We start from the raw sequence: 25,397 nt of genomic DNA, 5'->3' as shown, positions 1-25,397 counted from the left end.
CTCCCCAATCAGACCGGGAGTGACATGTTTAGCCGCATGTTCTCCTTGAATTGCTGGCTGTCTGAGTGGTGTCCAAAAAATGAGGTGGGCTTCATAGATAATTGGCAAAGCTTCTGGGGAAAACCTGGTCTTGTTAGGAGAGACGGCATCCATCCCACTTTGGATGGAGCAGCTCTCATTTCTAGAAATCTGGCCAATTTTCTTAAATCCTCCAAACCGTGACTATCCAGGGTTGGGACCAGGAAGCAGAGTTGTAGTCTTACACACCTCTCTGCAGCTTCTCTCCCCCTGCCATCCCCTCATTACCCCATCCCCGTAGAGACGGTGCCTGCTCCCAGACTACCAATAACCAGCAAAAATCTATTTAAGCATAAAAATTCAAAAAGAAAAAATAATATAGCACCTTCAACTGCACCACAGACTAAAACAGTTAAATGTGGTCTATTAAACATTAGGTCTCTCTCTTCTAAGTCCCTGTTGGTAAATGATATAATAATTGATCAACATATTGATTTATTCTGCCTTACAGAAACCTGGTTACAGCAGGATGAATATGTTAGTTTAAATGAGTCAACACCCCCGAGTCACACTAACTGTCAGAATGCTCGTAGCACGGGCCAGGGCGGAGGATTAGCAGCAATCTTCCATTCCAGCTTATTAATTAATCGAAAACCCAGACAGAGCTTTAATTCATTTGAAAGCTTGACTCTTAGTCTTGTCCATCCAAATTAGAAGTCCCAAAAACCAGTTTTATTTGTTATTATCTATCGTCCACCTGGTCGTTACTGTGAGTTTCTCTGTGAATTTTCAGACCTTTTGTCTGACTTAGTGCTTAGCTCAGATAAGATAATTATAGTGGGCGATTTTAACATCCACACAGATGCTGAGAATGACAGCCTCAACACTGCATTTAATCTATTATTAGACTCTATTGGCTTTGCTCAAAAAGTAAATGAGTCCACCCACCACTTTAATCATATCTTAGATCTTGTTCTGACTTATGGTATGGAAATAGAAGACTTAACAGTATTCCCTGAAAACTCCCTTCTGTCTGATCATTTCTTAATAACATTTACATTTACTCTGATGGACTACCCAGCAGTGGGGAATAAGTTTCATTACACTAGAAGTCTTTCAGAAAGCGCTGTAACTAGGTTTAAGGATATGATTCCTTCTTTATGTTCTCTAATGCCATATACCAACACAGTGCAGAGTAGCTACCTAAACTCTGTAAGTGAGATAGAGTATCTCGTCAATAGTTTTACATCCTCATTGAAGACAACTTTGGATGCTGTAGCTCCTCTAAAAAAGAGAGCTTTAAATCAGAAGTGCCTGACTCCGTGGTATAACTCACAAACTCGTAGCTTAAAGCAGATAACCCGTAAGTTGGAGAGGAAATGGCGTCTCACTAATTTAGAAGATCTTCACTTAGCCTGGAAAAAGAGTCTGTTGCTCTATAAAAAAGCCCTCCGTAAAGTTAGGACATCTTTCTACTCATCAGTAATTGAAGAAAATAAGAACAACCCCAGGTTTCTTTTCAGCACTGTAGCCAGGCTGACAAAGAGTCAGAGCTCTATTGAGCTGAGTATTCCATTAACTTTAACTAGTAATGACTTCATGACTTTCTTTGCTAACAAAATTTTAACTATTAGAGAAAAAATTACTCATAACCATCCCAAAGACGTATCGTTATCTTTGGCTGCTTTCAGTGATGCCGGTATTTGGTTAGACTCTTTCTCTCCGATTGTTCTGAGTTATTTTCATTAGTTACTTCATCCAAACCATCAACATGTTTATTAGACCCCATTCCTACCAGGCTGCTCAAGGAAGCCCTACCATTATTTAATGCTTCGATCTTAAATATGATCAATCTATCTTTGTTAGTTGGCTATGTACCACAGGCTTTTAAGGTGGCAGTAATTAAACCATTACTTAAAAAGCCATCACTTGACCCAGCTATCTTAGCTAATTATAGGCCAATCTCCAACCTTCCTTTTCTCTCAAAAATTCTTGAAAGGGTAGTTGTAAAACAGCTAACTGATCATCTGCAGAGGAATGGTCTATTTGAAGAGTTTCAGTCAGGTTTTAGAATTCATCATAGTACAGAAACAGCATTAGTGAAGGTTACAAATGATTTTCTTATGGCCTCGGACAGTGGACTCATCTCTGTCCTTGTTCTGTTAGACCTCAGTGCTGCTTTTGATACTGTTGACCATAAAATTTTATTACAGAGATTAGAGCATGCCATAGGTATTAAAGGCACTGCGCTGCGGTGGTTTGAATCATATTTGCCTAATAGATTACAATTTGTTCATGTAAATGGGGAATCTTCTTCACAGACTAAAGTTAATTATGGAGTTCCACAAGGTTCTGTGCTAGGACCAATTTTATTCACTTTATACATGCTTCCCTTAGGCAGTATTATTAGACGGTATTGCTTAAATTTTCATTGTTACGCAGATGATACCCAGCTTTATCTATCCATGAAGCCAGAGGACACACACCAATTAGCTAAACTGCAGGATTGTCTTACAGACATAAAGACATGGATGACCTCTAATTTCCTGCTTTTAAACTCAGATAAAACTGAAGTTATTGTACTTGGCCCCACAAATCTTAGAAACATGGTGTCTAACCAGATCCTTACTCTGGATGGCATTACCCTGACCTCTAGTAATACTGTGAGAAATCTTGGAGTCATTTTTGATCAGGATATGTCATTCAAAGCGCATATTAAACAAATATGTAGGACTGCTTTTTTGCATTTACGCAATATCTCTAAAATCAGAAAGGTCTTGTCTCAGAGTGATGCTGAAAAACTAATTCATGCATTTATTTCCTCTAGGCTGGACTATTGTAATTCATTATTATCAGGTTGTCCTAAAAGTTCCCTAAAAAGCCTTCAGTTAATTCAAAATGCTGCAGCTAGAGTACTGACGGGGACTAGAAGGAGAGAGCATATCTCACCCATATTGGCCTCTCTTCATTGGCTTCCTGTTAATTTTAGAATAGAATTTAAAATTCTTCTTCTTACTTATAAGGTTTTGAATAATCAGGTCCCATCTTATCTTAGGGACCTCGTAGTACCATATCACCCCAATAGAGCGCTTCGCTCTCAGACTGCAGGCTTACTTGTAGTTCCTAGGGTTTGTAAGAGTAGAATGGGAGGCAGAGCCTTCAGCTTTCAGGCTCCTCTCCTGTGGAACCAGCTCCCAATTCAGATCAGGGAGACAGACACCCTCTCTACTTTTAAGATTAGGCTTAAAACTTTCCTTTTTGCTAAAGCTTATAGTTAGGGCTGGATCAGGTGACCCTGAACCATCCCTTAGTTATGCTGCTATAGACGTAGACTGCTGGGGGGTTCCCATGATGCACTGTTTCTTTCTCTTTTTGCTCTGTATGCACCACTCTGCATTTAATCATTAGTGATCGATCTCTGCTCCCCTCCACAGCATGTCTTTTTCCTGGTTCTCTCCCTCAGCCCCAACCAGTCCCAGCAGAAGACTGCCCCTCCCTGAGCCTGGTTCTGCTGGAGGTTTCTTCCTGTTAAAAGGGAGTTTTTCCTTCCCACTGTAGCCAAGTGCTTGCTCACAGGGGGTCGTTTTGACCGTTGGGGTTTTACATAATTATTGTATGGCCTTGCCTTACAATATAAAGCGCCTTGGGGCAACTGTTTGTTGTGATTTGGCGCTATATAAAAAAATTGATTGATTGATTGATTGATGGATCAGTTTGGATATGTCAAAATACTTGAAAAGGTCATGTTGCTTTATGCTGAAGAGGACACGCCCTTGAAATGGGTGTTTCAACAAGACAATGACCCAAAGCACACTAGTAACCAAGCAAAATCTTGGTTCCAAACCAACAAAATTCATGCCTCGCAGATGTGAAGAAATCATGAAAAACTGTGGTTATACAACTAAATACTAGTTTAGTGATTCACAGGATTGCCAAAAAAGCAGTTTGAACATAATAGTTTTGAGTTTGTAGCGTCAACAGCAGATGCTACTATTATTGTGAACACCCCCTTTTCTACTCTTTTTTTTTTTTTACTAATAGCCCAATTTCATAGCCTTAAGAGTGTGCATATCATGAATGCTTGGTCTTGTTGGATTTGTGAGAATCTACTGAATCTACTGGTACCTTGTTTCCCATGTAACAATAAGAAATATTCTCAAAACCTGGATTAATCTTTTTAGTCATATAGCACTACTATTACTCTGAACACTACTGTAGGAAATGTTCAAATGTCAAACACTTCCTGGCATGGGTGGAGCTACAGCAGAGGCCGGGGTTTCACTGGACTCTCCTGAAATCTGATTGGACACAGATGATTGACATGTCACAGCACCACACGTCTGGTTGAAAGAGCTGCATTTTCAAATCAGTGAGTCACAAAGTGATAATAATCAGTGAAATCACCCGGTGGAGTCAGTGGCTGCAAAGAAAACCTGCATCCTCTTGGTCCTTTCTGGAACAAGTTCCTCACCCCTGATTTTGACCCCTGTGTAATTCTTCAACTGATCTCTACCTGGCTGCCTATTGAAAATTCAAGTGGCCAATCTTTTTTTTTTTTTAAATCGTTCATGTCTATGGATTATCTGTGTCAAATTTGATGCTTGAATCACCATATAGGATTCCACTCTAAATATTCTCTGCACTATATATGAGATGTAAGATGCTGCTCCTTAGTGTTTCTCAAATGCCCTCAAAAGTATTGGAACACTTGGTATTTCACACATTTTAGTTTGTTTATTCCATTTCAAATACAGTTTTTTTTTTTTTCTAAAATTATTTTCCTTAACTCAAACTGAAAGCAAATCTCTACAACTTGATACTATAAATTAAACATATAAAATCCAGCTTCCTGATGAAGTGGTGTAGAGGAGGATTTTCTTAAAAAGAAGACCTGAAAGTTCAGCTACAATTTGACAGAAAGTACATTTGAGATGAAAGCCTAGATTTGATGTTTTGGTGAAAGAAACGTTTGTATTTCTTCATAATTGATGTAAAGTCCAAGACATATTCAATGACGTGGAAATGTTCATGTTTCCATCCCCTGACTTTTCTAAAGAAAACTGGCAATAAAACTGATTAGTATTTACAGGTTTTATCAAGTTTTAGAGATTTGCTTTCAGTGTGAGGAAGATTACTTTATAAATTTTTTTTTTTTTTTTCCTGTCTTTAAAATGGCATGAACAAATTAAAATGTGTGAAATTCCAAGTGTTCCAATACTTTTGGAGGGCACTGTATCCTAACTTTATGATGAATGCAAAATGAGTGTGGTATTATTACTGTTTTGTTTAAGAATGTTTAATTTTCACTGTTTCGCTTCACTTTGTGTCAAATCATAGTCATATCGTTTATCATATTGATATGAAAATTCAGTAAGGTATATCTTCTGTTATACATTCCAAATCTAAGGTGGAGCTCTACTAGTATTTACTAGGGTACACCTAAATATCTTAAAAAAAAAAAAAAAAAGTAGAGCTACTTAGGTGCCTGGTCTTGAGAACCAGGGATGGTAGGTTGAAAAGCTTTTTTATGGGAACTCTCCCTACCCACCCAAGCAGCTCAAGAATATGGACAGCATGTATATAACTGACATTTACATGACAATATTGAGATATGATAATTTGGCGATATTGTACAGCCCTACTGTCAACTAGCTGAAAACTCTGAATATTAATTTATATCTACATCGAAAAATACTTAAAGTGGCAGGGGGTGAAGAGGGCTGTATTGAGGGGGGTCAGCTGAAAAGCAAAAAAAGAAAAATGCTTAAAAAGGTGGAGAGTATGGGGGAAAGAGCCCCTACAAAAGCTGAAAGGCAAAATAAGGAAAATGCTTAAAAAAGTGGGGGGGTTAGTCAGTTAGCTAAAATGGGTTTTAGTCATGCTCATGCTCCCAAGAACCATTTTACTGATAAAAAGTCTGAAGGACCTAAAGGACATGGTTAGATGGCAAGGAGCTTTTCCAAGTATGTGAGAGGTAAATAAAGAAAAGCTGAAAAGCTTTTGCTATGCTAATGCTCCCCTGAAGCATTTACTCAATATAAAGTCTGAAGAACCTAAATGACATGGTGAGATGCTGATGAGCTTCGCTCATTCATGTCCGCGACATATGCATATTAATAATAATAACAATAATAATAATGACTTGGATTTCTATAGCGCCTTTCATGATACCCAAGGTCGCTTCACAAGAGTGGGAGGAGGGAGGTAGAGGGCAGGGAGAGGGGGATTTAGAGGATAGGCAAGAGAAAAGAGATGTGATTTGAGGTGCTTTCGAAACTGTGTCAAAGAAGTGGCAGAACGGATGGGAAGGGGCAGGCTGGTCCAAAGGGTAGGGACAATTACACAGAAAGCTCTATCTCCAAAAGTTCTGAGTCTGGAGCAGAAAATGGAGAGTAGATCCTTGCTGGTGGAGCCCAGGGACCGTGACTGGGAGTAGGGGTGAAGAAGGACAGTGATGTACTTGGGTGCCAGCGAATGAAGTGATTTATAGGTAAGGAGGAGGATTTTGTAGCTGATGCATTCTTTGACTGGGAGCCAGTGAAGTTTCTTGAGGATGGGAGTGATGTGCTGCCAGGGCTTGGTGTGAGTTAACACCCTGGCAGCTGAGTTCTGGACATACTGCAGCCTGTCAGGGCATTGTTGGGCAACCCAGACAGGACGCCACTGCAGTAGTCCAGACGGAAGATGATGAAGGCATGGATGAGTATTTCGGTGACTGAGTCGGTAAGTGACGGCCAGAGTCTTGAAATGTTGCGTAACTGGAAGAAGGTAGATTTGGTGATGCGCTTGATATGGGAACTGAATGAGAGTGTTGAGTCCAAAATGACACCCAGGTTCCGCACTTCGGATGTTGGAGAGGTGGTGCAGCTATCAATGGCCAGGGCAGGCCAGACCTGTCACCCACTGAAAATGTGTGGCACATTATGAAGCGCAAAATACGACAGAGACCCCGGACTGTTGAACAACTGAAGTCGTATATCAAGCAAGAATGGGAAAGAATTTCACCTACAAAGCTTCAACAATTAGTGTCCTCAGTTCTCAAATGCTTATTGAGTTGCACAAAACTGAGCCTCTAACAGAGATTGTTTTTAGCAGGCTGCATTCATGATGGACATGCACATAACCTATCTTCAGCCAGTGGGGAGCGGCTGCTGCGTCTACCGTGACTACATCAAAATGAACAGTTACCACTTAAAAATGAGTCATCATAACACAACATCACACTTAAGTAAACTTTGCAATTAATCTGTGGCTCCATTCTTAACGTAAGCAGCTACATTCCATCCAAGTGCGCACTAGGATGTTTTCCTCAAAGCTACGTAAACGTTGACGACACTAATACAAAGCTGCAAGACCAACGGGAGACATTAAGCGAAGCACAAACGCGCGTAAGTGAAGTGGAAGATTGGAATGGAAGCTAAAGATGCTCTGCTTGTGGTTCTTAAAGAGTAGAAAATATTGAAAGCTAAGCTGACAAATTTAGAAGGAAGGAGCCGCAGAAATAATGTGAGCATTTTCGGAGTTCTGGAACTTTCCGAAGGGGACTCGGTTATACACTTCGTGGAGGACCTGTTGCAGAGAGAGCTGGAACTCCCCGCAGAGACAAGACTCATGATACAAAGTGCGCACCGGACTGAGGCTGGGAGACACGACCACGGAGCAACGCCCAGGTCCATTATCGTAAACTTCCTTCAGTTTGACACAAAAGAACTAGTCCTCAAGAAAGCTTGACAGAAACGTGTTAAAATAAATGGAAATCCAATATTTTTTGACCATGACTATACCTATGATGTGGTGCAAAAGCGCAAAGCTTATGGAAGGATAAAGAAGGTACTAAAGGAAAATGGAGTTAAGTTCCAGACACCACTGAGCAATATCAAAATCCACTGGCACGACGGTCCCAAGACATACGGCAGTCCGGGAGAGGCAGCGGGGGAGATGCGGAGAAGAGGGCTCGAGGTGACGACCAGAAGCGTGGAGCAGAAGGAAGACACGATGGAGAGACGCATTCAACAGGCTTTTCCCTAGACACGCACCTCTACAGAGTCTGATACACTGAGCAGTGCGGGCCAAAGAGCGAGGAAGAGACTACAGGAGTTTCGGAATTGAGGCGGAAAAGTAATTAAAGGGAGGTAACTGATTATCATTTATTTTTTAAAATTCCTTTTTATCTTATTCTTATTATTTTCTGAGTGAGCAAAGGGGTGAAAAACAAAGTTGCATAGAGACATTTAGATAATTAAATTTGAATTATTTTACGTTTCTTCATATTAACACCCCTCTTATTTATTTAATGTTTCTGAAAAAAGAAACTAGTGAGTGAAAATCCGATAATCTGCCTCCCGGGGAGAAAAAAAAAAAAAAGGGGGGAGATAAAGAACTGGCAAGAAGCAAAATACAAATTATGTTGGACTTGGGTAGATTGGAAGGAGGACTCTTTGAGTCAACACCTATGTCTACTGAGGGGCCCTTCTTTTTCAGGAGGCTTTACCCCTCTCCTACCAACGGGACTTTGGGACCAATTAGTGGTTCCTCAGGATACCGGATAGATTTTTTTCTTTTTTGTCATTTTGTGTTCTACAGTTCATTGTGTTATGGTCAGACTGTCTTCAGAATTATTATTTTAGTTATAATGCGTCCTGATACTGTAAGGTTCACATCACTAAATGTGAATGGCTTAAATAATCCAATAAAAAGGGGCAAGGTTCTTACAAAATTTAAAAAAGAAAAAGCGGAGATAATTTACTTACAGGAAACCCACTTGTCAGACAAGGAGCACCAAAAATTACAAAATATGGGTTTTAAAAATACATTCTATAGTTCATTTAAAGGAGGAAGTAAAAGAGGGGTAGCGATCCTAATTTCTAATCATGTAAAATTTGAGTGTTTAAAGGAAATTAAAGATAAAGATGGAAGATACATTCTGATCAGGGGAAAATTGGAAGATCAAATGGTCATATTATTAAATATTTATGCCCCACCAGAATCTGATAAATCTTTTAATAAATCTGTCTTTGATAATATTATACAAGAAATGGAAGGAATTCCAATCTGCGCAGGAGACTGGAATGTAGTCCTAAATCCTTTTCTCGACTCTGCAACCCCTGGCAAAAATTATGGACTCACCGGCCTCGGAGGATGTTCATTCAGATGTTTAATTTTATAGAAAAAAAGCAGATCACAGACATGACACAAAACTAAAGTCATTCAAATGGCAACTTTCTGGCTTTAAGAAACACTATACGAAATCAGGAAAAAAAAATTGTGGCAGTCAGTAACGGTTACTTTTTTAGACCAAGCAGAGGGAAAAAAATATGGAATCACTCAATTCTGAGGAAAAAATTATGGAATCATGAAAAACAAAAGAACACTCCAACACATTACTAGTATTTTGTTGCACCACCTCTGGCTTTTATAACAGCTTGCAGTCTCTGAGGCATGGACTTAATGAGTGACAAACAGTACTCTTCATCAATCTGGCTCCAACTTTCTCTGATTGCTGTTGCCAGATCAGCTTTGCAGGTTGGAGCCTTGTCATGGACCATTTTCTTCAACTTCCACCAAAGATTTTCAATTGGATTAAGATCCAGACTATTTGCAGGCCATGACATTGACCCTATGTGTCTTTTTGCAAGGAATGTTTTCACAGTTTTTGCTCTATGGCAAGATGCATTATCAGAGAATGATTTTATTTGCGGATGACACAAACATATTTTATGCAAATGAAAATTATAGTGAACTTACCCGTATTATTAATGAGGAATTGAATAAACTAAAAAGTTGGATGGACACAAATAAATTATCTTTAAATCTAGATAAAACTAAAATAATGTTTTTCGGAAATTACAAAGTAAACTCTGAGATAAAGATATGTATAAATGGTGTTCAAATTGAAAGAGTATCAGAATGTAAATTTCTTGGTGTAATAATAGATGAAAAAATAAGTTGGAAAAAGCAAATTAGATATATACAGAGTAAAGTTTCCAAAAGGCTCGCAGTTATTAATAAAGTTAAATATTTGTTGGAGCATGATGCCCTTCGAGTGTTATATTGTACACTGATTTTGCCTTATTTAACTTACTGTATAGAAGTATGGGGTAACAACTATAAGAGTTCACTTCATCTCCTCGTTATATTACAAAAACGCGCAGTTAGAATTTTGCATAAAGTAGGATATCTAGACCACACAAATGAATTGTTTATCAGGTCAAAATTATTAAAAATGACTGATTTGGTAAAGTTTCATACTGCATTACTAATGTTTAAAGCCAATAAAAATGAACTGCCATGTAATATACAGAAACTGTTCTGTAAGAGAGAAGGACAGTATGGATTGAGGGGATGTGGTAACTTTATAGCAAATTATGTAAGAACTACTCTGAAAAGTTGGTGTGTGTCGGTATGTGGAGTTAAATTATGGAATAATTTGGATAACCACATTAAATTGTGTGGAAACATTTATAAGTTCAAAAAGAAATATAAAGAAATTATGTTAGCACAGTACACAAATGAGTAAAAATGTTAAGAGTTAGTAAGAAGTGTAGACGATTGCATAGACATTGAACAGTACTTGGTGTATGACATTATGTCAGTAATGATCAGGGTGCAAGACTATTTGTAATTGCTTAGAAGGTAAAAATGTGTTAAACTTTAAATGAATTGAAAATAATGGAATGCCATTGATGCAATTGTTAGTACCTAACTACGAGCATATTCTAATGTAGATATAAAATGTAAATGTAAATATGAAATTGTTCTATTCTGTTTAGTTATGTTGTTTTCTGATTTCTATCTTATTTGAGTGTATTTAACTGTGGATGGCAACGGGTGTACGTGTACGGGGTGGGCGTTTACAAGCTTTTGCTTCAGCCCATGCCCTTTCGGCTGCACCTAATTTGAGAAACTGAGTTATTGTTGTATTTTTCTTTTGTTTGTTTTTTATGTATGTTAGTAAGAGTTTATGTTGGTATTTTGTTTTGTTTATGTGCGTGCTGAATAAATTCATTCATTCATTCATTCAAAACACATTTGTCTAGATACATCGATGTAACACTAACTGAATTGGGAGTGATGGATGTTTGGAGAGAATGTCACCCTTTAGAAAGGGATTATACATTTTATTCTGCTCCACACTCAGCTCACACAAGAATAGATTACTTTTTAATGAACATAGAAGACCGGTTTCGGGTTGTAGAATGTCAGATAGGGACAGCTGATCTATCAGATCACTGTTCCTTGAAATTAACATTGAATCTCAATAGGAAACCTAAGGTCACAAACTGGAGGTTAAATATTGGTTTGCTAAACAACCAGCAATTAGTGCAGGACATATAAAAAAAAAATGCCTATCAAAAAGAAAATGATAATGGAGAGACGGATCCCACAATGGTGTGGGATGCTATGAAAGCAGTAATAAGAGGCAAACTAAATTCTTACTCCTCATACGAGGTCTGTCCATAAAGTATAGGTCCTTTTTATTTTTTTCAAAAACTATATGGATTTCATTCATATGTTTTTACGTCAGACATGCTTGAACCCTCGTGCCCATGCGTGAGTTTTTCCACGCCTGTCGGTGACGTCATTCGCCTGTGAGCACTCCTTGTGAGAGGAGTCGTCCAGCCCCTCGTCGGAATTCCTTTGTCTGAGAAGTTGCTGAGAGACTGGCGCTTTCTTTGATCAAAATTTTTTCTAAACCTGTGAGACACATCGAAGTGGACACGGTTCGAAAAATTAAGCTGGTTTTTGGTGAAACTTTTAACGGCTGATGAGAGATTTTGAGGTGATACTGTCGCTTTAAGGACTTCCCACGGAGCGATACGTCGTGCAGCACTCCCAGGCGCCGTCGTCAGCCTGTTTCAAGCTGAAAACCTCCACATTTCAGGCTCTATTGATCCAGGACGTTGTGAGAGAACAGAGAAGTTTCAGAAGAAGTCGGTTTCAGCATTTTATCCGGATATTCCACTGTTAAAGGAGATTTTTTTTAATGAAAGACGTGCGGATGGGTCCGCGCGTCGGGACGCAGCCGGCGCGGCGGCACAGGAAAAACACCTCCGTGTTGATAACCATTTGTAAAATCCAGGGGCTTTTGATGGCTTTCAGTGGAGTGAGTATATGAGAAATTGTTTAACAGCTGGACATGTTCCAACTTGTCCTTAAGGCTTCCAACGGAGGTGTTTTTCCTGTGGCGGAGCGTCACGGCGGCTGCGAGCTGACGCTGCAATAGATAAAATATTATCAGAAGAAATAGAAAAGAAAATTAGATTTTTAAAGCAATCATACTATGAAGGAGGCTCTAAATTAACTAAATCTCTTGCCAGGTGATTAAGAAACAAACAACTAAATGTTATAAATAAAATCAGAGACCCTGTACACAAAACACTAATGTATAAACCAGAGGAAATTGAAAAGGCATTTGAAGACTATTATTCAAATCTATAGTAGAGAAGCTTGAATCTTCGACTGGACTGGGTTAGACAGTTAGACTACCAAAGCAAGAATTTTAGCTGAGGAAGCTTCTGTGATTTGAAGCGAAACGTCCTCACGTCAAGCAACCCAGTCCAGTCGAAGATTCAAGCTTCTCTACTATGGAAACCACCTGGACAACTGAGAGCCTACACAGAAACATTATTCAAATCTGTACTCTCAACCTGAATCAGCAGATGATGAAACAATTAAAACATTTTTAAATACATTAGACCTCCCAAATATAGGAGAACAACAAAACTCAATATTATGTGCACAGATTACAGAGAAAGAATTAGAACATTCAATAAAAAGAATGAATTCAAACAAAATTCCACGAACAGATGGATATCCTATTGAATGGTATAGGATTTTTAAGAAAGAGTTATATCCAATGTTACTTGCATCCTTTAATCAAACTCTGAAGAATGGTACACTGCCGCCATCATGGAGAGAGGCTGTAATAACTGTCATTCATAAGGAGGGCAAAGACAGGGAGCATTGTGAAAGTTTTAGACCAATATCAATTTTGAACTGTGATTATAAGATATACACATCAATCATTTCAAATAGATTCCAATCATTCATTTCAGAAATTATAGATGAAGATCAAACAGGCTTCATTAGAGGGCGCCAAACTCAAGACAATGTCAGAAGGACTCTACATATAATAGAAGAAATACAAAAAACAAACGAAAGTGCTGTCCTTTTAAGTTTGGATGCGGAAAAGGCCTTCGATTCCATTAGTTGGCGATTCCTCTATCTCTGTTTAGAAAGGTTTGGGCTTAACTCACAAGCAATCAACTGTGTTAAAACATATCAAAACCCAAAAGCAAGAATTAAGATAAATGCTAGCCTCACAAATTGAATTAGATTAGAAAGATCAGCGAGGCAGGGTTGCTGCCTGTCTCCAACTCTGTTTTCCATTTATATTGAGCCCCTGGCTCAGGCAATTAGACAAGAGCAAGAAACAGAAGGAATAAAAATTAGAGATACAGAAAACAAATTGGATTGTTTGCAGATGATGTGTTAATATATTTAAAACAACCGGACAAATGTTTACCTAAGATAATGGACTTATTAAGCTATTATGGTCACCTTTCAGGTTATAAGTTGAATATTGATAAAACTCAAGTGCTCCCCATTAATTATAGCCCCTCTCCATCTATGAAACAGCAATATAAATTCAAGTGGAATAAAAAGTCAATCAAACACTTGGGAATTCAAATCACCAATAACCTTACCAAGTTGTATGAAACTAACTATAGATCTTTAAGTACACAAATATACCAAGACATGGTGAGATGGAATATTCTTTTGCTAGATTTATAATCTCGAATTGAAACAATCAAGATGAATGTGCTGCCTAGAATTTTATACTTATTTCAATCTCTGCCAGTGCCAATACCAATCAATCAATTCGTAGAGTGGGACAGAAAAATCTCTAGATTCATTTGGAACGGGGCCAAACCTAGAATTAAATTCTCAACACTACAAATTCCTAAAGATGAGGGTGGATTGGCACTGCCCAATTTAGAAGAATATTTCTATGCAGCACAGCTCAAACATATCATTGTCTGGTGTGATTCAAACTACAACCCCTGGCAAAAATTATGGAATCACCGGCCTCGGAGGATGTTCATTCAGTTGTTTAATTTTGTAGAAAAAAAAGCAGATCACAGACATGACACAAAACTAAAATCATTTCAAATGGCAACTTTCTGGCTGTAAGAAACACTATAAGAAATCAGGAAAAAAAATTGTGGCAGTTAGTAATGGTTACTTTTTTAGACCAAGCAGAGGGAAAAAAATATGGAATCACTCAATTCTGAGGAATAAATTATGGAATCATGAAAAACAAAAGAATGCTCCAACACATCACTAGTATTTTGTTGCACCACCTCTGGCTTTTATAACAGCTTGCAGTCTCTGAGGCATGGACTTAATGAGTGACAAACAGTACTCTTCATCAATCTGGCTCCAACTTTCTTTGATTGCTGTTGCCAGATCAGCTTTGCAGGTTGGAGCCTTGTCATGGACCATTTTCTTCAACTTCCACCAAAGATTTTCAATTGGATTAAGATACGGACTATTTGCAGGCCATGACATTGACCCTATGTATCTTTTTGCAAGGAATGTTTTCACAGTTTTTGCTCTATGGCAAGATGCATTATCATCTTGAAAAATGATTTCATCATCCCCAAACATCCTTTCAATTGATGGGATAAGAAAAGTGTCCAAAATATCAACGTAAACTTGTGCATTTATTGATGATGTAATGACAGCCATCTCCCCAGTGCCTTACCTGACATGCAGCCCCATATCATCAATGACTGTGGAAATTTACATGTTCTCTTCAGGCAGTCATCTTTATAAATCTCATTGGAACGGCACCAAACAAAAGTTCCAGCATCATCACCTTGCCCAATGCAGATTCGAGATTCATCACTGAATATGACTTTCATCCAGTCATCCACAGTCCACGATTGCTTTTCCTTAGCCCATTGTAACCTTGTTTTTTTTCTGTTTAGGTGTTAATGATGGCTTTCGTTTAGCTTTTCTGTATGTAAATCCCATTCCTTTAGGCGGTTTCTTACAGTTTGGTCACAGACGTTGACTCCAGTTTCCTCCCATTCGTTCCTCATTTGTTTTCTTGTGCATTTTCGATTTTTGAGACATATTGCTTTAAGTTTTCTGTCTTGATGCTTTGATGTCTTCCTTGGTCTACCAGTATGTTTGCCTTTAACAACCTTCTCATGTTGTTTGTATTTGGTCCAGAGTTTAGACACAGCTGACTGTGAACAACCAACATCTTTTGCAACATTGCGTGATGATTTACCCTCTTTTAAGAGTTTGATAATCCTCTCCTTTGTTTCAATTGGCATCTCTCGTGTTGGAGCCATGATTCATGTCAGTCCACTTGGTGCAACAGCTCTCCAAGGTATGATCACTCCTTTTTAGATGCAGACTAACGAGCAGATCTGATTTGATGCAGGTGTTAGTTTTGTGGATGAAAATTTACAGGGTGATTCCATAATTTATTCCTCAGACTTGAGTGAGTCCATATTTTTTTCCCTCTGCTTGGTCTAAAAAAGTAACCGTTACTGACTGCCACAATTTTTTTTTTTCTTGATTTCTCAGTGTTTCTTAAAGCCAGAAAGTTGCCATTTGAAATGACTTTAGTTTTGGGTGATGTCTGTAATCTGCTTTTTTTCTACAAAATTAAACAACTGAATGAACATCCTCCGAGGCCGGTGATTCCATAATTTTTGCCAGGGGTTGTACATGACAAAGCGGAAACAAATAGAAATGGGCAATGTAGAACATGTACAAGCTATGATAGCAAATAAGATGATGTTTAAGGAAAGAGAAAATAAGTTGGACTCCATTACTAGATTCACCTTGGAGGTTTGGTTTAAATGAGTAAAGAGATGTAAAATGGAGGAAGAAATTAAAGTATTTGGCTGGATAGCTTTTGACTTAAACTTTAAACCAGGCAGTATGAATTCTAAATTCAAGGAATGGGCAATTAAAGGATTAAACATTCTAAATAAATTTCTTAAAAAAGCCCAAACTGAAAGCTTTCAAACACTACAGAAAGAATTTGATTTAGAATCTCGAGATTTCTATATGTACCTTCAGGTATGGGACCATTATTTAAAAGAAGTAAAGCCAAACCTCCCATGTGAAATGAATGCAATTACACAAATATTAAATGATGCATATAAAAACAAAAGTAGTAAAGCCATATCAAAGTTGTATAAAGGATTGATAGTTAATAGGAAAACATCAACACTGTATATTAGAGGTAAATGGGTAAAGGAGTTGCAGGAGGACATAAGTAATGACATGTGGTATAATATTTGCAAATCTCAAGTAACTACAACTAGCTCAAGAAATTGGAAAATTTACTGTTGGAAAAAATTAGTGAGATATTTTATTACACCAAAGATAAAAAAAAATAAAAAAAGGCATCACTATCCTTGCACCAACCCTGCTGGAGAAAGTGTGGAGAGCAGGATGTGGGACATGCACACATCTTCTGGCAGTGTCAAAACTTGTCCCAATTTTGGGAAGATGTTGGTAGTGAAATTGAAAAGGTATTTGGGTACAATATACCAAGAACAATACTGACATTATACTTTGCGTATGTAATGGGAGCAGGGATTCAGAAAAAAGATGTATACTTATTTAAAAGTTTGTTGGCAGCAGCAAAAAAAGCCATCACACGCAAATGGTACAAACAAGAACCCCCCACAGTTAAAAACTGGATGGACATTGTTGAAGAAATTCACAGTATGGAAAGACTTACCTTTATTTTAAGGTTGCAAGAAGCTAAATACGAAGACTTTTGGGAAAAACGGACAATCTATATTGATGACAACTGACCAATTGTTCTGTGTATTTTGTATTGTTGTCATAATTTGTGAAAACCAATAAAAAAACAAGAAAATATAAAAAAAAAAAAAAAAAAAAAGCTACGTAAACTCCGTCGTAAACACTCAGAAAAATGAGTACTTCGTTTTCAGCAGTCTCTGTACCTCTCTGTTGCAAATGTTGTATACTTTCAGACCAGTCATGGACGTTTACAAAGTAATCCTGGTGTATCATCGGATGGTCACTAACAGCCTACATTTAAGTTGTTGTGATTTTGGTGCGACATGTCCTTTAACTACTGAATTGAAACAAAAGTGCATAACGAAAAGTTGACACCATCTGATGCAACTTTAAGACCATTTTGCCAGTCACTACTTTCTATCCCCTTCAAACTGCATGCCTTCCCTCTCTTTACCTATGCATGCATTTCCATACCTGTGTCTGGGCCAGTGGCGTACTCCATCCATGTAACTGTCTTTTACTCAGTGTTCCCCAAATGTGTGAACGAATTTCTCTGTAGAGTTCCCTCTTCCTGACACGTGGCGAGGCAGAAGAAGATCTAGAGAGAATGATCCTGTTGTCACTCTGTGTAATGGACCAATTTATATGTACAACTAAATACATTTTTAATAACAAATTAAATGCACATACAGCATGCAAACTGTGAAATTGCAATCAACATTCACTTACTCCTCGGGTGTTTGACTGACAGCCTGCCGGTGTGGAGTTCCCAGAGGAGAGTGAGTGCGTGACGGGGAATTAGGCAGGACACGTGCAGAGGTAGGAGTCAATATTAAGGGTTCCTTAGATAGGCCAAACAAGCGGTTGAACCTTAAATATACAAAAATCAACAATGCACCACTGACTAAATTTGACTATAAAATACTAAATGTGCCAAGACATCCATTATTTAAAAAAAAAAAAAAAAGAGCTTTTATTTTCACTATATACCCTTACCAAAAGGCAGTACTGATAAGTATATAAAAAGTAAACTGGAAGTATACTTGAAACATACTTGCATGTACTACTTTTTGGTAAGGGTATACATCAAACGAAATTTGTTCTCTGCATATAACTCATCCTAATTACAGTTAGACACAATCTAACCACTAGGAGCAGTGGGCAGTACTAGTCTGGCACCTGGGGATCAACTATGAATGCAGATATGCTGCCTTGGTAATGGGCAGAGAAAGGAGCAGACCCTAATGTGCATGTTTTTTTGATGGTGGGAAGAAACTGGAGTGCAGACACCATGCAAACTCCACACAGAAATGAACTGGGCATGGGTGGAATCAAACCCCAGACTTTCTTGCTGTCAGGCAAGTGTGCTAACCACAAATCCACCATGCTGCTCATTGTTACGTGCTTGTCCGTATTCTGTTAAATGGTTTTCCTGACCAATATACAGCGGTCCCTCACTATATCGCGGGTCACCTTTCATGGTCTCGCAGTTTCGCGGATTTTTTTAGTGCAATTTTGCATGCTTCTTCTTTTTTTTTTTAACTGTCTGCTGTGCTTAGGTTCAGCCAAAATCTGGCAACAGGTCCAGAGACTACACTCGCTGTTTTGATGCAGAGTGCTCCAGCAGCGAAGAAAAAGCACGCGCACTGTGTTCTGCGTGTGTCTGTTTATAAGAATATTCTCGCTCAGAAGAAAAAAAGAGCGCCAACAACTACCCATAACTGTGTTCTTCACTCGAAAAAGACACCTGCAGCGAGGTGGAAAAACACACTGCGAAGCGGCGCCACGACGAAGAGGCGCGATCAGAGGAATACTGGTCAGTTACTATTAATAATTTCTTATGTGTCCAACCCCGTAGGTTGATCATTAAAATTAAATTTGTTAGTTCTAAAAGCCATCATAATTATTTATAGGAAAACATTCTATTTTTATTTCTCAAACAAATTTTTGGATTTTAAAATACTGGACTTATTTTTCTACTAAGGTTTGAACTTTGAGAGTGTTTACACAGGAGAGAAAAGTGAGAAAATGTGTGTAGTGAGGGGTTTTACAGCCTTAAAACATCTATAATAATTGTAAAAAAATAACGCTGACTACTTCACGGAATTCACTTATCGCGGGCTATTTTTAGAACGTAACTCCCGCGATAAACGAGGGACCACTGTGTATCCTTGCTGTCATGTATTGCTTAGGTGACACTGTTAACCTGTTCAAAACATGTTTCCCCACTCACTTGCAAATTCCTTCTACATTTGCAAACGTTGGCTTCTAAGATTATATTTATCAGTTGCAGATTATGAGAGAATGTTAAGTCCTGCATCATGGAAAGTGTAGAGTGTACTGTTAAACACAACCTGGCCATTAGTGTATACACTCAAAGATATTCTACTACAGCTAAACAACTCTGTGTGCATTTTCTAGTTCTGTACACAATTTATTTTCATTTATATAGCGCCAAATCACAACAGAGTTGCCTCAAAGCGCTTCACACAGGTAAGGTCTAACCTTACCAACCCCCAGAGCAACAGTGGTAAGGAAAAACTCCCTCTGAGGAAGAAACCTCAAGCAGACCAGACTCAAAGGGGTGACCCTCTGCTTGGGCCATGCTACAAACATAAATTACAGAACAATTCACAGAACAATTCACGGACGAATATACAAGAAATGCTATTGGCGCACAGGACAGAAGGATCGCCAACACGAATACAACTCCCATCTCTGGATGGAGCTGCACCTTAAACAGAGAGAGAGAGAGAAAAAAAAAAAAAAACAGAATCAGCCATCAGAAAGACAAAAAAAATACTTTATAATTTGCCAGCATTAAACAACAAGAAAACAGAGAAATACTAAGGTGATCGCCGGCCACTAGCCATAAACTTCACTACACAAGACTGAACACAGCAGAATGTTCCCTTTATGTCCAACACTTAGTCTACGTACATACCTTCTCCAGATGCTTGCCCTTTTGTCCCCTATTAACCTCTCTTCTTTTGTTGCTCTATAAAATAAAAACATGGAGATTGAAAGTTAATATAAAATGAAATGTTATACCAAAATTTAATCTCTAATTAAATACAGATATAGACTTAAAGCAAAAAGCAATAAGAAAGCAGAATAATGTATAGGTACTGCAGTGAAGATACCTGATGGTGTGACTATGTCTTATTGCCTCCTGTAACTCAAACAGACGCTGCTTATATTGGTTCTTCTCCATGACCACACGAGACATTTCGGAACGAGAGAAGTGACGCATGGATGTGGACAGAAAGGCCTAAAACAGAAAATTAATAGAATAGAATATCTTTACTGTCATTGTGCATGTAAGCACAACAAAATTAAAAATGCAATCTCCCCTCAGGATGCATAACACATAATACATAAACCCTAAAATGATGCTAAAATTACTATAATAAAACTATGACTAAAACACCCATAAAAAAAAACATCCTCACAACAGTGCAGCAATTGCATAAGAAAAATTATTGTACAGCGGTATTTAGTGCACAAGTAGCTTTTGCAACAAAGCTATTTTTCAGTCTGTTTGTTTTGTTTTCAATGACCTGTACCATCTGCCTGATGGCAACAGTTCAAACAGATGATGTCTAGGGCGGGAGTGGTCCCTGACTATGACATCTGCCTTCCTGAGGCAGTGACAAGTGTACAGTTCCTCTAGTGAAGGCAAGGGACAACCGGTAATCTTCTGGGCTGTGGTGACAACTCTCTGGAGAGCTATCCTGTCTGCGACCGTGCAGCTGGAAAACCACACACACAGACAGTAAGTCAGAATGCTCTCTACGGAGCAGCAATAGAAGGCCAACAGCAGTCTCTGTGAAAGATGGTTGTTCCTGAGAACCCTCAGGAAGTACAGTCTCTGCTGTGCCTTCATGATGGTAGCCATGGTGTTGGTACTCCAAGTCAAGTCAGGTGCATGCCCAGAAACTGGAAGTCAGAGACCCTCGTCCACACAGTCCCCACCAATGACTGGTGGCTGAATGTTCATTTTTCTCCCCCTGTAGTCCACCACCATCTGCTTTGTCTTTGAGATGTTCAGGATCAGGTTGTTCTCTCAGCACCACACAGACAGCCGCTGCACCTCCTCTCTATAGGCGGTCTCATCCCCTCCCAGAAACAAGTCCCACCACAGTAGTGTCATCAGCAAACTTGATGATATGGTTGCTGGGGTGAGAAGGGGTGCAGTCGTAAGTATAGAGGGTATAGAGCAAAGGGCTCAGCACACAGCCCTGAGGAGAGCCCCTGCTGAGGCTAATGGCCGAGGAGATGTGAGGACCAACTCTTACCCTCAGAGTGGCCTGTGAGGAAGTCCAAGATTCATCGGCAGATGGAGTGGAACACCTCCAGGTTCAACAACTTAGTCACCAGTGTGCTTGGAAGGATGGTATTAAACGCTGAGCTAACTAATTAATACAATACACACATCCATTAAATTGTTACAGATTTTGGTAGTCTTCCAAAAACATTTTTCTGTCATTTTGTCATGAACCACTGAATACAAAAAAAAAAAGCTAAATAAGATGTTGGAAATTAACAGCATCTACTTACATCAGGGCTCTCAGATTGGCATGCTTCAAGTTCTTTCTGAAGTCTGAAGAACAGTGCAGATAAATTTTGTATTACTACAGTATATAAAATAATCACAATTAAGTGCAAAAGTGAATGAATTACCAAATACCCTTTAAACTGAAAAAAAAAAAAAATTAAAAGGAAAGAAAAAATATAAAGAATGCACCTTTTAATTTCATTTTCCCTTTCTTTCATGCGGCTATCTAATCGAGAAACTGTTTCCTGTAGGGAAGCCACTTCCAGTTGAAGCGCTGAACGGTCATCTGTCAGCTCTACGACCCGAGATATTAAAGATTTACGGGCTGAATCGACTAAATCACTGCAGGGGCAAAGCAAATTACACAATACAATATTATAAAAACAGACAGTTTAGTGCAGAAATTAAATGGTATCAACAAATTTCTTACATTTTACCTCTTATCAGTCTGTTCAACAATTATGACTCAAATATCTGTAAAATCCCCACTACATGCAAAAATAACCACGGTGTAGTAGCCAGAACAACATCTCCGAAAATAAATATAAGACTCACTGGTTGATTTTCAGTTCCTCATACTGAGAAGATGTCTCAAACTGGTCTGAAGTGCCTGCACAGAAAGAAAAACATCAAGTTGTGAAAATAAATAAATAAATGTGCATAACAGCCAAAAAACCAGGTCACATCAGGTCGGATCCATAGGTGGTGGGCCTCCACAACACCTCAAAACAACAAACAAACAAACAAAAAACAATGTGCTACATAAATTGACAAAATGACTAAGAAGAATGGCAGGTTTCAACTGATGTAATTGATCTTTCATAACCAACAATTAATTGTAATTCAATACTACTAGATTCTTCTAGAAAACACAGACGTGTACTCCAGGCACACCAGTGTGTGTGTGTGTACACACACACACACACCCACCCACACACACACACACACACACACACCACACACACAAAAACTCCAAAACATATTCACTGACAAATGTTCATGTAACCATCTGCCACTGCCTTGTCTCAAGAAAAAAAGGCTGTAAATGCGATGATCTGATCCTTATATTTACAATAAATTACCACAGTCCCAACTTTGTTTTTTTTTTTTTTTTTATAATGTGTTGCAGACCTTTAATGGAGACTAGATAAAATGAAGTTGACAACACAAAACATGAAATATCTTGGGTCTACAACCCCTGGCAAAAATTAGGAATCACCGGCCTCGGAGGATCTTCATTCAGTTGTTTAATTTTGTAGAAAAAAAGCAGATACACAGACATGACACAAAACTAAAGTCATTTCAAATGGCAACTTTCTGGCTTTAAGAAACACTATACGAAATCAGGAAAAAAAAAAATTGTGGCAGTCAGTAATGGTTACTTTTTTAGATCAAGCAGAGGGAAAAAATATGGAATCACTCAATTCTGAGGGAAAAAATAATGGAATCATGAAAAACAAAAGAACGCTCCAACACATTACTAGTATTTTGTTGCACCACCTCTGGCTTTTATAACAGCTTGCAGTATCTGCGGCATGGACTTAATGAGTGACAAACAGTACTCTTCATCAATCTGGCTCCAACTTTCTCTGACTGCTGTTGCCAGATCAGCTTTGCAGGTTGGAGCCTTGTCATGGGACCTTTTTCTTCATACTTCCAAAGATTTTCAATTGGATTAAGATCCAGACTATTTGCAGGCCATGACATTGACCCTATGTGTCTTTTTGCAAGGAATGTTTTCACAGTTTTGCTCTAATGGCAAGATGCATTATCATCTTGAAAATTAGATTTCATCATCCCCAAACATCCTTTCAATTGAGGGATAAGAAGTGTCCAAAATATCAACGTAAACTTGTGCATTTATTGATGATGTAATGACAGCCATCTCCCCAGTGCCTTTACCTGACATGCAGCCCCATATCATCAATGACTGTGGAAATTTACATGTTCTCTTTAGGCAGTCATCTTTATAATCTCATTGGAACAGCACCAAACAAAAGTTCCAGCATCATCACCTTGCTCAATGCAGATTCGAGATTCATCACTGAATATGACTTTCATCCAGTCATCCACAGTCCCACGATTGCTTTTCCTTAGCCCATTGTAACCTTGTTTTTTCTGTTAGGTGTTAATGATGGCTTCGTTTAGCTTTTCTGTATGTAAATCCCATTCCTTTAGGCGGTTTCTTACAGTTCGGTCACAGACGTTGACTCCAGTTTCCTCCCATTCGTTCCTCATTTGTTTTGTTGTGCATTTTGATTTTGAGGACATATGCTTGAAGTTTTCTGTCTTGACGCTTGATGTCTTCCTTGGTCTACCAGTATGTTTGCCTTTAACAACCTTCCCATGTTGTTTGTATTGGTCCCAGAGTTTAGACACAGCTGACTGTGAACAACCAACATCTTTTGCAACATTGCGTGATGATTTACCCTCTTTTAAGAGTTTGATAATCCTCTCCTTTGTTTCAATTGACATCTCTTGTGTTGGAGCCATGATTCATGTCAGTCCACTTGGTGCAGCAGCTCTCCAAGGTGTGATCACTACTTTTTAGATGCAGACTAACGAGCAGATCTGATTTGATGCAGGTGTTAGTTTTGGGGATGAAAATTTACAGGGTGATTCCATAATTTATTCCTCAGGAGTGAGTCCATATTTTTTTTCCCTCTGCTTGGTCTAAAAAAGTAACCGTTACTGACTGCCACAATTTTTTTCCTTGGTTTCTTATAGTGTTTCTTAAAGCCAGAAAGTTGCCATTTGAAATGACTTTAGTTTTGTGTCATGTCTGTGATCTGCTTTTTTTCTACAAAATTAAACAACTGAATGAACATCCTCCGAGGCCGGTGATTCCATAATTATTGCCAGGGGTTGTATACTGTCTGCAGAAAAACAGAAGTCAAAGACTATGTTTACGTGCCGTTAATATTCAGGTTAAGGTCAATACTCCGGTTTCTGAATCATTAGGAATAACTCGTTTACATGCTTAAGCAGACAGAGTTACTCCTGTATACATGGTCATTGGTATCATTTGGAATATCCCCATCTAAACAGCGACACACGTCTTCCACAGGTGCTTGATTTGGTCTGGCGTTCGTGCAAATCCTGCTTCGTGTAAAACCCCTCACTACACACTTTTCTCAAACAGGCATTAACATTTTTCTCACTTTTCTCTCCTGTGGGCCTGCCTCCGCATCAAATAGTGAGCGTAGTCTCTGGACCCATTGCCAGATTTGATGCAGCTCCGCACAGCAGAGCTGCGCCAAATCTGGCAAGAATGGCAGAAGGCAGAAGACAGCAGGCGGTGTGAGTGGCCCGCTGCGGCGTTTACCGAGCCCGCAGACACGGTAAGCGCATTGGAGGCAGTGAGAGCAATCGCGGTGATGCCAACCAGTGCTACGACCGGCCCGCCTGATAAGGACGCAGAACACAATGCGCTGTTTATCTCTGCTTCTGTGGTGTCCGGTGGGTTGCACGTGCCGCATACAGTAGTTGCCGTACTCAAAAGACCAAGATTCCTTGTGGCAAGGACATGCGCAGAAACTAAAATAATATTCCTTTCTATGGGGATATCCAGATGGCGCGTTTATATGACCTGATATTCGGGTTAGAAAGGAGTAACCCAGGGGTCTTATTCGGGTTTTCAAAACCGATATGAGCATATTCGGGTTTTTTACGGGTGTTTACATGGCCGTGCGCAACCGGGTTATTGCTAATATTCGGTTATGAAAGGGTTATGAAGGTTATTGGCTGCATGTAAACACAGTCACTGTAATGTAAGGATCACGGTTTTGTTTGTTTTTTAAGTTGCATTTTCCATATTGTAATGTATATAATTTTTAAGCTCTCGGGAACACAGGAGCAGCCTTTCGCTCACTACAGGACATTTATCACACCAGAGTCATCAGGAGGGCCCAGAATATAATCAAGGACAGTACTCACCTTCAGCACAACCTCTTTACACTCCTACCTTCAGGCAGACGTTACAGGAGTGTGAAGTCCAGGACCACAAGACTAACTAACAGTT

General features: G+C 38.9%; 1 protein-coding gene across 1 annotated transcript in view; it reads right to left on the bottom strand.

Annotated features, from left to right (window-relative positions):
• si:dkey-17m8.1 (C-Jun-amino-terminal kinase-interacting protein 3) overlaps positions 1 to 25,397 on the bottom strand; it is a 62,542-nt gene that overhangs the window by 29,207 nt on the left and 7,938 nt on the right. The window contains 7 exon segments of the mRNA XM_034174607.1: positions 17,293 to 17,416; positions 17,548 to 17,688; positions 19,763 to 19,816; positions 19,962 to 20,089; positions 21,379 to 21,421; positions 21,566 to 21,718; positions 21,932 to 21,986. Coding sequence (XP_034030498.1) covers positions 17,293 to 17,416; positions 17,548 to 17,688; positions 19,763 to 19,816; positions 19,962 to 20,089; positions 21,379 to 21,421; positions 21,566 to 21,718; positions 21,932 to 21,986 — 698 coding nt within the window.

This window comes from Thalassophryne amazonica, chromosome 7 (assembly GCF_902500255.1).
Source record: "Thalassophryne amazonica chromosome 7, fThaAma1.1, whole genome shotgun sequence".
Classification (NCBI taxonomy): Eukaryota; Metazoa; Chordata; class Actinopteri; order Batrachoidiformes; family Batrachoididae; genus Thalassophryne; species Thalassophryne amazonica.
This window is presented reverse-complemented; position numbering and strand designations above follow the sequence as displayed.